Below are 15442 nucleotides of genomic sequence, written 5' to 3' on the forward strand. Positions count from 1 at the left end.
AAAGGAAGAAGTCTGATTATTAAGGCGTCGTTCACTAGCTGTCTAGCTTTGGAAAAAGTAGACGCTTCGGAGTGAGGACAGCATAGACAGATTTAAATGACAGTAGAGTGAAATGTCCACTACAGTCCTTATGTACTGTATGTTGAATGTATATATCCATCTTGTGTCTTATCTTTCCATTCCAACAATTTATTTTACAGAATATACATATAATTCACAGAAAAATATGGCATATTTTATAGATGGTTTGAATTGCGATTAATTACGATTAATTAATTAATTTTTAATCGTTTGACAGCCCTTATATATATATATATATATATATATATATATAAATAATTCAGACCCATTGAAATGTAGTCCACTCAATTAGGCTTGAGCGTATGACGTGGCACTCGCGAGTTTTCCGCCGCTATCGCCATTATGGAAGCGGTAAACATAAACAGTGAGGCATTTCAACACAGGTCGCTCTTTAAAAATGGTTGGAAATTATTGTGCGGTAAAGAATTGCAACAACCGATCGAATAGAAAGGAGAATGTACAGCTCGACGGAACGCCATTGAGTTTCTTCCGGATCCCTACATGGAGAAAAGGCGAGGGAAAGGTAATATCTGAACTCACCAAACGTCGAAGAATGGCATGGGTGGCCTCGATCAGAAGGAAGGGCATAACGTTTGATTCTCCAGTTACAGAGTTTGCTCTATGCACCTCCACTCCGGTAAGTTAATTTAGTTTGTTTACGCAAATTTCGGTAACTTTATGCCCTAAGTCGGCCTGTTGTTAGCTATAGCTACAGCTAAACAACTAGCATGCATACATGTGCATTGTCTTCATAAGACATAATTCCTGTCGTTGCTAAATGAAAAAGCTGTAATATTTTGACGTGAGAGAGTGGCAAAGAATTTGTACACAGGCTACATTTTCTGCAACAAAAAATTTGTACATCCGTGGTCACATACTAATGTAAACACACATTGCCTACCTTTGCTAGAAAGATGGTGTTGCCGTTTGCTATGGTCATAATGTGCAGATCCTGCACCCATCCGCAGCAAAACTGTTCGTAGCTTTGTAGCGATTTGTAGTTTCGGAATTGCTGATGAGTGTAGTAACTTACACCAAACACTAAATACAGCACGATGTCAGTTTCGCGTAGTGGTGGAAGCTTGTCGACATCTTTATTCCATTTGTGTTCGGCTTGCTCGCAAGGGTCAACATTGTTCACATCCTTAAAACTGCTCACATATCTGTCCATCGCGGTGGTAACAAGTTTGTCTCTGTATCGAACTGGCAAGTTTTCCTTACTTTTTTCCATCTTTGGCACTCGTAGTTGAACTGTATTTGCCGTTAAGTTTAAATGTCCCGTGATGCAGACGTGCTTCCGAAATGGCTGGGTTGTCGCAAATCTCGCATGATCCCGTGCTGCTGTGACGTAAACGCTCGAGCCTAATACACATACAAACAGTAGGCTATGTGTCAACTAAACATTTTTATAAATTACTATAGCGACAATTGTCCTTGACAAATTGTTATTCCCATTCAATTTATATTCTCATTCAATATTCTAGATTGCACACAAACAATAACCGAAAAAAACTGACAAACTATTCAACCAGCATGTTTCCAAACGTTGCAGTTCAAAACTACGTTTCCCATTATGCCTAGCGTGGTTTAGCTTACTGATAGTTAGCTGAGGCAAAAATCAAACTTTGCTATAAAACTTCACAATCAGCAGCAGCGTAACGATGCGACACCAAACGGGATTTTACAGTCAAAGCGCCAACAGAAGTCAACAGTTGCCATTACATACGTATTTATCGTAAAAAATTTAACAACTGGGCAGGCGTTGTGGCCAAATCGTCAACCCAGTAGATGGCGGTAATGCCTCATGATAGGGTAAACTGCCAACAAAAACAAGAACAACTACTCTTTCTATCCCTTCTAGTAGGAGCCATGTCAACGGCTGCCACCCAGCGGCCGGAGGGATTCTCTTCAAATTGGTCCTGTGAAAAATCATAAAAAACGGGCATTTTTATGAATTTATAAAACCCGCCCGGATACTACGTGAGAGTAGGACTTGTCCGGGCAAAAGAGGACGTTTGGTCACCCTATTGAAACCAGAGGCGTATTTAGTCATTTGGCCGGTAAGGGCAAACAAATGAACAGGATGTAGTGTTTATTGTAACGGTGTAGGTTTGGTTTCAACATTGGTAGTTGGAATATACAGTGGGGCAAATAAGTACTTAGTCAATCACTAATTGTGCAACCAGTGGCGAACTTGGCAATTTTGGGGCATAAGGCGAACATATCCCGGAGACCTCTTCATGGGTCAGGGGTTAAAAAGGTGAGAAGGGTGTGGAGCACAGGTGTCAAACTTGATTCCAGAAAGGGCTTCATGGGTGCAGGTTTGCTTTCCAACCAATGAAGAGGACACCTTTTCACCAATTAGATCTTTTACATGTGTAATCAGTTAAACTTTGTCAGGTGCTGCTTGTTTCAGCAGGAAGTTCATTAGTTAAACTCTGTGCGTTATCAGTTGGAACAAAATCCAGCACCCACTAGGCCCTTTCTGGAAACGGTTTGACACCTGTGGTGTGGAGGAAATACAGTGGGGAGAACAAGTATTTGATACACTGCCGATTTTGCTGGTTTTCCCACTTGCAAGCCATGTAGAGGTCTGTAATTTGTATCATAAGTTCTCTTCAACTGTGAGGGACGGAATCTAATACAAAAATCGAGAAAATCACATTGCATAATTTTTAAATAATAAATTTGTTTTTACCTGCATGAGTACAAGTATTTGATACATTACCAACTAGTAAATATTTCGGCTCTTAGTTCTTTTTTAAGAACCCCACCTGTTCTCCACTCATTACCGGAAGTAACTGCACCTGTTTGAACTTGTTACCTGTATAAAAGACACCTGTTCACATGCTCAAACAAACAAACAAACTCCAACCTCTCCACAATGGCCAAGACCAAAGAGCTGTGTAAGGACATCAGGGATAAAATAACAGACCTGCACAAGGCTGGGATGGGCTACAGGAAAATAAGCAAGCAGCTTGGTGAGAAGGTAACAACTGTTGGAGCGATTATTAGAAAATGGAAGACGTTCAAGTTGACGGTCAATCTGCCTCGTTCTGGGGCTCCATGCAAGATCTCACCTCGTGGGGCATCACTGATCATGAGGAAGGTGAGGGATCAGCCCAATACTACACAGCAGGACCTGGTCAATGACCCGATGAGAGTTGGAACCACAGTCTCGAAGAAAACCATCGGAAACACATTACGCCGTCATGGATTAAAATCCTACTGCGCACGCAAGGTCCCGCTGCTGAAGCCAGTGCATGTCCAGACACATCTGAAGTTTGCCACTGACCATCTGGAGGATCCAGAGGAGCAATGGGAGAAGGTCATGTGGTCGGATGGGACCAAAATGGAACTTTTTGGTCTAAACTCGGCTCGTCGTGTTTAGAGGAAAAAGAAGGATGAGTACAACCCCAAGAACACCATCCCAACCGTGAAACATGGAGGAGGAAACATCATTTTTTGGGGCTGCTTCTCTGCCAAGGGTACAGGACACTGCACCGTATTGAGGGGAGGATGGATCGGGCTATGTATCACCAGATCTTGGCTGACAACCTCCTTCCTTCAGTGAGAGCCCTGAAGATGGGTCGTGGCTGGGTCTTCCAGCATGACAACGATCCAAAGCACACAGCCAAGGCAACTAAAGAGTGGCTCCGTAAGAAGCATCTTAAGGTCCTGGAGTGGCCCAGCCAGTCACCAGATCTGAACCCGATAGAAAATCTATGGAGGGAGCTGAAAGTCCGTGTTGCCCGGCAGCAGCCCTGAAACCTGAAGGCTCTGGAGAAGATCTGCATGCAGGAGTGGGCCAAAATCCCTGCTGCAGTGTGTGCAAACCTTGTCAAGGACTACAGGAAACGTTTGGTATCTGTAATAGCAAACAACGGTTTCTGTACCAAATATTAAGTTCGATTTTTGTGATGTATCAAATACTTATTTCATGCAATGAAATGCAAATTTATTATTTAAAAATCATACAACGTGAAATTTTTTTTTGTATTAGATTCCGTCCCTCACAGTTGAAGAGAGCTTATGATACAAATTACAGACCTCTACATGCTGTGCAAGTGGGAAAACCAGCAAAATCGGCAGTGTATCAAATACTTGTTCTCCCCACTGTAATAGTGGTATAATAATTATTCATTGCCAATCATATTTGTCATAAAGAGTGTCATTTGAAAGCTATTCTTAGTGTAGAATCTGAATTCTGTAGTATTTACTCTACATATTATAGTATTAATTCTGAAGTATGTGAGATTAACTCCAGAAATCGTTATTTATATGACGAACATGATGTGCTTTTATTTTGAAATGTTCACCGGAGGTACGTTCACTAAACCGCCAACCGAAAGCTTTTCACTCCGTAAAAAAACATTCTTCGTCATTGCTTGTGGTGTCACTAATAGATTTAATTTTTTTTTTTCCATTAGCAAATGCTGTTAACCAGCTGTTGAGTGTTATTGTATGACTGATTGGAGCTGTACTGCATTGTTTGGCCACAGGGTGTGCTGTCGTGTATTTTATGTTCAATGTGAAGAAGGAGAAGAGTTAAAAGAGGCATTAGCGGCCTTGTGTCAACTTCTCCCTCACTGTACTTTGGCTCTCATTGAGAGCACGTTCGCTCATGTGTTCGAAATAAACGATAGCCGACATGCAAAGTAGCAAGTGAGCAGTAAAAATAGCGAGCTTAGTGGCGTGAAAAACGCGGGAGAGCTAAGTGAAGCTAACGAACAGCTAAGTGGAGCTAAGCGATGCTAAACGGAGCTAAGCGAAGCTAAACGGCGCTAAATGAAGCTAAGCGACTGATACTCAGTCCATCGTCGTGGAACAGTCCATTGTAGTGCGTGTGTGTGTGTGGGGGGGGAGATAATAAAAATGCAGCATTCAAATGGCTTTCTTTTTTGTTTTGTTATTTGGTTGTTTGGTATGCTGACATAATTATACATGACGAATAGTTGGGGGTGCTGCTGGCTCCGGTGGCCCAAAGCCCTTGCTCGTTGGGGCAAGGGCAGCTGGTTGGGGGCCCCCGACTGATTGGGGGCCTAAGGCGATCGCCTACTTCGCCTAAATAATAGAGCCGCCTATGTGTGCAAGTTATCCCACTTGAAAATATTAAAGAGGCCTGTAATTGTCAACATGGGTAAACCTCAACCTTGAGAGACAATGTGGAAAAAACCCCAGAAAATCACATTGTTTGATTTTTAAAGAATGTATTTGCAAATCATGGTGGAAAATAAGTATTTGGTCAATACCAAAAGTTCATCTCAATACTTTGTTATGTACCCTTTGTTGGCAATAACGGAGGCCAAAGGTTTTCTGTAACTCTTCACAAGCTTTTCACACACTGTTGCTGGTATTTTGGCCCATTCCTCCATGCAGATCTCCTCTAGAGCAGTGATGTTTTGGGGCTGTCATTGGGCAACACGGACTTTCAACTCCCTCAGGAAACCACCGCCATGTTTGACTGTGGGGACCGTGTTCTTTTCTTTGAAGGGCTCGTTTTTTTCCCCTGTAAACTTTATGTTGATGCCTCTTCCAAAAAAGCTCTAACATTCTTCTAAAACGTTTTTGGTTTTCTCAGATAAGTTTTGTCAAACTCTAGCCTGGCTTTTTTATGTCTCTAGGTCAGAAGTGGGGTCCTATCCTACCATAGAGTCCCTTTTTATTCAGACGCCGATGTTAACACAGTTGTACCCTTGGACTGCAGGACAGCTTGAACTTGTTTGGATGTTAGTCGAGGTTCTTTATCCACCATCCGCACAATCTTTCTTTGAAATCTCCCGTCAATTTTTCTTTTTCGTCCACATCTCGGGAGGTTAGCCACAGTGCCATGGGCTTTACACGTATTGATGACATTACGCAAGATAGACACAGGAACATTCAGGTCTTTGGAGATGGACTTGTAGCCTTGAGATTCTCAATTCCTCAGACAGTCCTTTGGTCTTCTTTCTTTTCCCCATGCTCAATGTGGTACACACAAGGACACAGGACAGAGGTTGAGTCAACTTTAATCCGTTTTAACTGGCTCCACGTGTGATTTAGTTATTGCCACCACCTGTTATGTGCCACAGGTAAATAACAGGTGTGGTTTTTCAGAGGCTGCCAATACTTTTGTCCGGCTCATATTTGGAGTTTTGAGTAAAATGATATTTAATTCCCTCCCCCCATTCTCTTTTGTGCTTTTTCATTGCAGGCAAAATAAGAAGATATTACTACCAAAGCATTTGTAATTGCAATCATTTTCTGGGAGAAATTGAACATTATCTGACAGAATTGCAGGGGTGCCAATACTTTTGGCCAGCACTGTATGAGTGTTACAGCTTTACAAGATGTCAAAAGTGAAGGAAGTAAAAAAACTTCAAAAAGCACAGTTTCTTTGTCTGCTGTCTGTCAAGCTGAACAACTTCACGTTTAGTGAGGATAGAACAAGTCATGGTAATAAGGTAAAGTAAAAAATAAGATACTTTGAGGTACAATTAGGTACTGTTTGTGCGACTTAGAAAAAAAAAATGACTGGAGATGGCGTCGTAAAGTCGAAATCGCTTAAGTAGAGTACGTCGTAACCCGGGGACAGTGTTGTCAGTAACACGTTAGTTAGTAACGCGTTACTGTAATCTGATTACTTTTTTCAGTCACGAGTAGTCAAACGCGTTCATTTTTCTACACCAGTAATCTGATTAAAGTTAGTTCCCTCAGTGTCTCTGCGTTACTATTTTTTTCATTGCCTCATAACGTATGTAGAATGAAGGATATTGTAGTCCTGTACGAAGAGCATTTTGAATAGTAAATGCTAAAATAAAAGGTTCCCGGTACGTGTTTCCATGACAACCTCTTAGCTATTTCCTGTTTTGGTCTCACGTCACGTGTTGTGGGACTGAGGCGGGTGGACATTCGCGCCGAGTGTTGAGACGTTGCTAGGGAATGTTGATCTTTAGATATCCATGAATGAAGGTGAGTATTTTTCCTTCATTCTGGAGGGTATCAGCAAAAGGTTGTACCCCCTACATGCGCAGCCGTTTCGTAGCTTTGCCATAGCAACGACGGGCATCATATGCGTGTTGCACATTTATGCCGTGAGGTGATGTGTTTAGCATCTGTGGGATGTGTTGTAAGTCCGATTGAGTGTAAAGTGCTTAGTTGCCGCCATGTTTTGTGGCCAAATTGACCGCGTGTGCGTTGAGAGGAGTACTTCCGGGTTGTTAATGTGCAAGGCTGCACGCGCATCCGTGCCCGTCACCACCTTTGTGTTTATTGCACTGTACGATTTTAATCCACTTGTGTGTTGTTGATTATTGTGCCATCAGTTTGCATTGTTTTACATTGGCACTGATATGCTGTTAACCATACCCTGAAATTCAGAAGTTTTGACATGAGGCTTCATCTTAGAGTTAGTGAGGTTTAATTGGTCGGTGGAGTTGATTTCAACACATTCCAAGCAGTTTGTCAGATATTTGTTAGTTTCAGGGCTCCGGAGTGGCTAAGCTAGCGCCGAATTCTGATATTCCCCATTAAATTCAATCATCGGAAAGTCAATTACATGTGATCACATTTTTCTGTTGTCATTCTTATGTTGAGGCGGCAAAGGGAGAAAAATGGGTAAAAAGTAACTGATAGATTACTTTTAAAGTAACTTACTTACTTTGATAATGAAGTAATCAGTAAAGTAACTAGATTACTTTTTTGAGGCGTAATCAGTAATTAAATTACTATTTCAAGTAATCTGTGACAACACTGCCCGGGGACTACCTGTATTGGTAGTCGTATTGCAGAGTACAATTGTACCACATCAAACTGCCATTCATACAGCTTGAAAACACTCTCCGTTTACTGTTTAACATTAATGGTAGTTGATAACACCGTCTCGAAAGCAAACAACACATCTCAGGGACAGCTTTGTGTTTTTATGTGAGCTAAAAAAAAGGTAACATATTTAACATTTTCAAGGTCGTCTGGCACAAATGGTGAGTTCACATGTTCCAGAAAGAGTCCAGTCACAGTTAACACCACGTTTTAAATGGGGCCCTGAGTCAAGCGCCCCAAAAATCATGCATAGCTACAGTACTGTACATGGGAGTATGTCAAAAGCTTGGCATTTGGGTTAAGTTGCAGGTAAACATCACTGTTGTGCTTTATCTAAAGAACACATAACTGTTAAAAGTCATCGATAATCTAACCTGGAATTTCATGATATTTATATTGTTTACACAATGTTAAATAGTAACCATAATATATATAGTGTGTGAATTAACTTTAACCTATGTAGTTCTACTTCTATATTTGAGCTATATACAGTAGGAAAACAAAAAACAAAAGTCAACCAGCGACTCATCATTTTTGTACAATAATCAGATTAATACACAGTACACTAAAACAAAACTGCACTCAAGTCATTTAGTATTGGTGCCATTTTAGTCATATTTTATCCCTCATTCTTAAAAAAAAAAAAAAAAAAAAAAAGAATTCATTTTTCGAAAAGATTAGCATTCTGAATAGATTGGGTATTTTTGTGCAGCGTAAACACACATTTTGTGTATCTACCCGAGAACATTTTTTCCTCAAGTAACAGAACACTTGTTGCAGACAGTTTTAACCAGTAATGACAAGACAGAAACATCTAAAACTAACCTGTATTTGGACTAAGAACGCCCAAAACTTTGTTGTCTAAATCCAATGTTTAAGACTGAATGCATTCCAGTGTAATGTTAAATCAACAATTTCCGTACATGATCATTCACTGCCACCCGCCCAGTTCAAACGGATTGGACATCTACTAGTGATAAACTCATTCCAATTCACAGCAGAAGGATGAAAGTAAATTGTTTTTCGGTTCATCAGTTGTTTTGTTGAATATCCTAGAATGATTTCCTGACCAATGTATTGATAATTGTTCGTATAGTGAGCTACCCTGAGGTTGCCACCCCTATTCCGAAGCAATACCTTGAAAATCAGCTTCGTCCAGCCCAGGAAGCTCCAGAACGCAACCATGTTGTGGCCCTTTAAAGGCTGAAATCTCTTGTCAGAAGCGAGTTTCAAGAAGCAGGTTTTGGAATGACAAGTTCGGCGCAGTGCTCTTTCTCTGTCTTTTCCTAAAAAGATTAGCATGTTTTGGCTTAGAATCGACCTGACTGTTGACAGGACTGCAGGATATATAAGTGACAGCTGCTGTTTTGGTTTGTTCTAGAAGATTTCAGGGCACATGCTCCAGTCCTGCCTTTCTTTGGCCTCCCAGTAGCCTCCCCTGTAGATGTAGGTGCTTTCTCCTGTTGCATCATCAGTTTTCTTCTCGAACCACAGCGGCTGGTACACCTCCATTTCTTGTCCTGCACATATGGCATTATATCCAGTAAGAGTGAAACGATACATTTATTCGGATCAATATCAATCGGAGGCCATTAAATCGAAATCAAATCGTGGCAGACTTTGCTTGTTTTATTGTATCATGCAGTCATGAAATTGGTGATTTACACCCCTAATATCCTGACTGGTAAGTGTTTGAATACAATACTTAACCCTTTCATGCACAAATCATAATTTTTATTCCCACTGAAATGTTCTTATTACATTCATATAAGGGTTTCAAAATGTGGTCTAGGGGCAAATTTCAGCCCACGGGAATATATTTTGTGGACCCCATTCGACATTTAATTGTAGTGTTCGTATTGCCTGCATGCATTTTGCGATAGGCAAATTTATTATTTGTGACCTCCTATAGACCCTACCCACCGACGTCACAAAATCACGTGCTCGCTGTATTGTTCCGCCCCCTTGTCCGTCATTTTGTGTCTGTATTATCAATGGTCTCAATTGATCGAGCAATTTATAATGCATTTCATGGAAGACCCGGTGCTTTCGGATGCCGTAAACTCAATGGATGCGTTGCATACAAGGCGTTATGTGGAAAAGCTTCAGTTTATCCATTCGCCAGATCCATATTTGATGCCTAAATCGATGTTTTTCGACCCGCTGTTTCCGCCGTATTTGCCTGACATCTGCTAGCTACCCTGATATGTACAACTATCTTGTCCACACAAAATCAGCCTATTCTCACGAAAGTTTGAAAAACTTTAAGAGCTTGGAGGCTTATAAATACTTTGTTGCTGGTTGGGTGAAACAGGTCCTCGTCCACGAAAATTCGGCAGGAATCTATCTTGTGCTTGGAAAGGAGAGTTACGAAATTTTCAATTCAAAATCTTTTGTTCTTGCTAACATCCACTGTCAAGTCTAATGTATTTCATGTCATTTGTCAATGGAGTTAGGGCTTTTAATGTTTATATGGTTTAGCGATAGCACTCTCACTACATACATACGTGTATGTTGTCGGCGATTAGCCTAGCAATGATCTTAATTGTGGTTGTCAGCCCAAAACCCTCTAAATATATATTAAATGCATCTTACCAGATATAAAATGACTACTACATAATCTGTGGTAATCGTTTGGAGCCCAGTTTTCTCGTCGAATTGCAGCAGCCCATCTCGCTCTCTCCTCTCCGGGTCTCTCGGAATCCGGTAGAACTTCAAGTCTCTCCGTCTATCTTCTCTGTTATTGCAACCGACCGCCACACACGCCTTCACCATTTTGATTATTATTGTTAACGAGCAGAAAAACACGTCGTAAATAGGAGGAATGTACGTAGCCGTAACAGCTAAACACGATGTGTTGACGGACAATTGGGCGGCACCAGTCAGGAGGGCGGAGTTGTGACGTCACGTGGGTAGGGTCTATAGACCCCAATTGCGTGACGTCACAACTCCGCCCCCCTGACGGATGCAACCATATTGTCCGTCAGCTCATCGTTTTTCTGCTTGTCTAAGGAATCACCGCCTAGTAAACGAACCCAAAAACCTTCCTGACAATCATCAACATTGATCCATCAAAATGGTGAAGGCATGTGTGGCGGTTGGTTGCAGTAACAGAGAAGATAAACGGTCATTTTAGTAGTTGCTGTGTGCCCATTGTTAAAAGGGCAAATCTCGAAAGCAGCACGGTTTGTTTATCTCGGTCCATGATGCGTTTGTGTCGACAGCGCCGAAAACATCAATATGATGCCAACATGATCGCAGACATCATCAGACGGAGACTACGAAGCTCGTTAACATTTTGTGTAATTTAATTATTTAAAACTGATCTTACAGTCGTAAATCCATTACTGTAATGCGTCCATGAAAACATTTTATGTTTTCACGTCAATAAAGCGTTATAAATAAGCGCTCCCGTCAGGAGGGACATTTCACACAGGGCAGCTATTTTTCGGCACACACCGGCCCGTTGTCGATCAAGTTTCATTTTACAATCGTGACAAAGGTGACGCTCAGCTGACCAAATGTCGGTTTATATTCGGGCCCGTGCCGATTTTGGGTACCCGACTCCTCATCGTGACATAAACTGGAGTATGATTGGAAATTTTGTGGTCTCAGGACGAGCTCTGACGCACGGGACCGGATCAGACGGGAGGAAACATCGGTTTGGGCATCAAATATGGATCTGGCGACTGGATCGACCAAAGCTTTTCCAAATAACGGGTTTTATGCAACTCATCCAATGTGTTTACATCGTCTGAAAGCACCGGGGCTTCCATAATTTGCAAATGAATCCAACTTTAGAAACTACGATCATTGACAATACGGACACACAATGACTGACAATATGGCGGCACAATACAGCGATCACGTGATCGTGTGACGTTGGTGATTGGGGTCTATATCTAACTCTTTGGCTGCCATGGAGAGCAATAGACGTCCAATCCATTTAACTGGGAGGGGCTGGAAGGGCTCAAATGATCGCTTCAAGCCACTTCCAGTTATAATGGATTGGACATCTCTTGCCATCAAACGGTGTTTTCAATATCAATTCCCCTCTTTTACCACCTAACACAACACATAATGAATGAGTTAAGCTAATGCTAATTTTATTTAATTGATATCCACTGTAGTGATCACTGTCTCTGAGAAATTTAAAGCAACACTTGGTAACTTTTCAGTTTTGGTTGATTTTAGCGACGCTGGTGGACAAAAGTGGTAGTGTTTTGCCTTAAGGAAAACTGAGTTTCCCATTAGGAGCAGTGCTGCGTTTCTCTATTACATTAGCACACATTTACTCTTTCATGCACACATCCACACACCAATGTTGCTGTTGCCATGCTAGGCACTGCAAACCAGTTGGGGGCAAATTAGGGTTCAGTGGCTTGCCCAAGGCCACTTCGACAGAGGGCAGTAGTAGCCAGGAATCGAACCGCTGACCCTTCGGTCCCAGGACAACTCCAGCTAACAACTGCACTATTTAGTCAGACAATGTTGAGTGTTCTTAAGACAAATGTTTATTTCTATTTTTTATTCTTGGAAAGTCAAGAGATTATTAACAAGTTCGTATTTATTGTGTACGTTAATATAAAGAAACACTATATAACTTTTTAGTTTTGGTCAATTTTAGTGACGCCGCTGGACAAAAGTGGTAGTTGTTTGCCTTAAAGAAGACTGCGTTTCCCATGAGGACCAGTGCACACCCGCACAGTGTCGTAAAATCATCAATCAATAAAAAAAATCATCTCCCGGTTGCCTGCAGATGGATCAAAAACATTGTTTCCAGCGGCTGTGTGAAGGAGAAATGGTAATAAGGTAATGAATCCAGTTGTGGCTAAACACTAGCATATGATGGTTAGCAAATGTGTGGCTTAGTGTGGCTAACCCCTCCACCCCACCCGAACTAGTCAGCGCTGAAAGCGAGTGAAAGTCGGGCCAATGTTTATTAGAGCTGGGAATCTTTGGGCACCTAACGATTCGATTACGATTATGATTCAGAGGCTCCGATTCAATTATAAAACGATTATTGATGCACCCTCCTCCCTTTTTTTTTTTTTTTATGTTTTGTACATTAGTTCCAAAATTGTTCAAAAATCCTCTCAGGCTAAACCAAACTACTATTTCAGTATCAAGTTAACATATAACAGTAAACAAATATACAAAAATAACAGTAAATAAAAAACTCCAGTCGCCGTTCTGTATCAGCAGCTTTAAACTACATTCAATTAATTTAATGTTGTGAATCAACTGTTAGTTGTTAAAATTGCTCCCGTTATTCCATGATTTCCCTTTATGTCTAGTTTTGTCAAAGTTTTAAAACTATTTCATCATTTAAAGATAGATTCAAGTCAAGATTCTGCCAATTTAGGAGTATTTTAGATAAAAAAGTTAATTAGGTTCGCTACAACAGAGCCTTTTAGCGAGGTCTACTGCTTTAAGATGGCGGCTGTTTACTTACGCCGAAAAGTCTGTCATTTCGCATCTCTGTTCAATAATACATGTTCTAACACTGACGTCGTCTGTGTTTTGCATCTAGTTCTACATATATATGATATCTACTGTAGCCGTATGTTTGTAACAACTAGCAACTGGGCGTTGTTTGTAGCGGCTGTCAGCCGCAGTCAGGTATGATTGTTTTTTTATCTAGCGGCATGAGTTGAACATGATATTTACTCTCGGTCCGTTCCTCATTGCGTCCCAAAGACCGCGCTGACTGTGTTTTACTTCTGCTTTACCTGGTATAATTTAATAATCGGAATTTGGATATTTGTGAATCGTTCTCGAATCTTCCACGTCCGAATCGCGAATAATCTAAGAATCGGAAATTTTGCACGCCTCTAATGTTTATTCAGTATATCCTGGTAGCCTCCCTTTTTTTCCTCCTCAGATGAAACTTTTTGTCTCTTTTGTTGCTCTGCCATCTTTCAAGAATTCGCGCGAAAGCGTTCGCATCTACTTCCTTCTTTATAATGAAAGGGGAAAGGGGGAAGTGACAGATGCCTTAAAGCAGTAAGCAAATTTGTTGGGTTTTTTTGTGTGTGGCAGGGTTCCTGCCACCCTCCTCAAAGTTAATTAGTGCCGGTGAAAGTGATACAGATATAAAGATTTATATATAGATATAGATAAAGATATAAAAGAGGTGTCATTTAACCAGTTGTCAGTCGGGATATTATCACAAATGTTATGAAAATATTTTATAAAGTTTGAAAAGTTACCAAGTGTTGCTTTAAAGAAGAACACAAACAAAATATGAGGTTGATTCTCATACTAACATAAGAGAAACACTGTCAGTGTGCTAATGCGAAGCAGCTAAAATGGCAATATTGGTACACAAAGCCCAGCTATATAGACAGTGACACGTTTATGTTTTAAATGTACAGATAGGACAAAGTACTGTAAGATACAATATTCAATCTGGACTTGCCTTCCTCCAGCGCCTGCATGTTTTGGACCTCCCTCTTCTTCCTCTCCAGCCGCTGACACTCCTCCAGACGCTGCTTCTGGGTGTTTGCTTCATCCCACAGGCCCACCTCCATCAGCCGCTGGTCTGGACGCATACGGCTGTCAGTGGGCGCGATGCCTTCTTCTGGCTCATTCAGAGTCAAAGCCAAGGCGGAGAAATAATGCATGTTTTCCGCATTGTCCCTAAAGAAGCCAAAGAGATGGAAGTCAGAATGAGATTCAGTCATGTAATAATTGATGTATTTGAAAGTACATACGGGAGCGGGTATTTCTTCCACAAGAGTTTTGGCTGAAGAGTTTGATAAACTGTCTTTTGTTTGCCTTCTGAGCCTCCACTTCCTTGACTGCTGTCTACTATTTTGGCACTCTCCATCTTTTCATCCCAGGTTCCTGATAGTATATAATGTGCTGTTCCCTCCCTGTCCTCCACCACACCAGTCACCTAGAAAAGAAATCACAAGCGATTCCAGCAGAGTTTGCAAGTCTTAAAGCACTTGCACATGCTTGGGCAATGCAAAGCAAAAACATTTTTATAGCACAATTCAACACAAGGTTTACAAAAAAATCAACCACAACACAGATAAAATGGTACATAAAAATCACATGAAATCATCAAGAACGTTTGGACAAAAACAAGTCAAACAGGAAATAAAAATAAAACAAAAATAGAATGAAAAGCAAACGTCATATACCCTATTTTCCGGACCATAAGTTGCACTTAAAAAAAAAAAAAAAAATTCTCCATAGTTTGGCCGGGCCTGCGACTTATACTCAGGTGTGACTTAGATATTGATGCTTATACTTGAAGCATGGCCTCTACTTCAAGTTGGTGCAATTGTTCAAAATTGATACTGAAGATGAAGACTTGAATAGATTTGGTAGTGATATCGGGATTTTTTTGTTTATCGTTATCGGAGTAACTTAACATGTTAACAGATCCCTAATTAGCGTTTTTTCTCTCTCTTCTCTCTTTTACTACTACATTAATGTACAATGTATGTGCTTGGTCTCCAATTAAATAAAGTGACTTTCCAAATTTGACTTATACTCCAGTACGACATGCCCCCCCCCCCCCCCCCCACACACACACACACCTATTCGA

The 15442-nt window shown here is 41.0% G+C and overlaps 1 protein-coding gene across 4 annotated transcripts in view; it reads right to left on the reverse strand.

Annotated features, from left to right (window-relative positions):
- Positions 1-6173: 6173 nt before the first annotated feature.
- The window catches only part of osbp2a (oxysterol binding protein 2a), a 30150-nt gene continuing 20881 nt past the window's right edge, over positions 6174-15442 (reverse strand). For 3 of the 4 annotated variants that reach the window (XM_057819718.1, XM_057819719.1, XM_057819720.1), the window contains 3 exons: positions 14598-14782; positions 14303-14523; positions 6175-9401 (listed from right to left, as the gene is read on the reverse strand). In XM_057819718.1, coding sequence (XP_057675701.1) covers positions 9259-9401; positions 14303-14523; positions 14598-14782 — 549 coding nt within the window. In that variant the 3' untranslated portion in view covers positions 6175-9258. Of the gene's footprint in view, positions 9402-14302; positions 14524-14597; positions 14783-15442 lie in introns of all 4 variants that reach the window. The other variant, XM_057819716.1, reaches the window with a different exon arrangement.

Source organism: Corythoichthys intestinalis, chromosome 17 (genome assembly GCF_030265065.1).
Source record: "Corythoichthys intestinalis isolate RoL2023-P3 chromosome 17, ASM3026506v1, whole genome shotgun sequence".
NCBI classification, from domain to species: Eukaryota; Metazoa; Chordata; class Actinopteri; order Syngnathiformes; family Syngnathidae; genus Corythoichthys; species Corythoichthys intestinalis.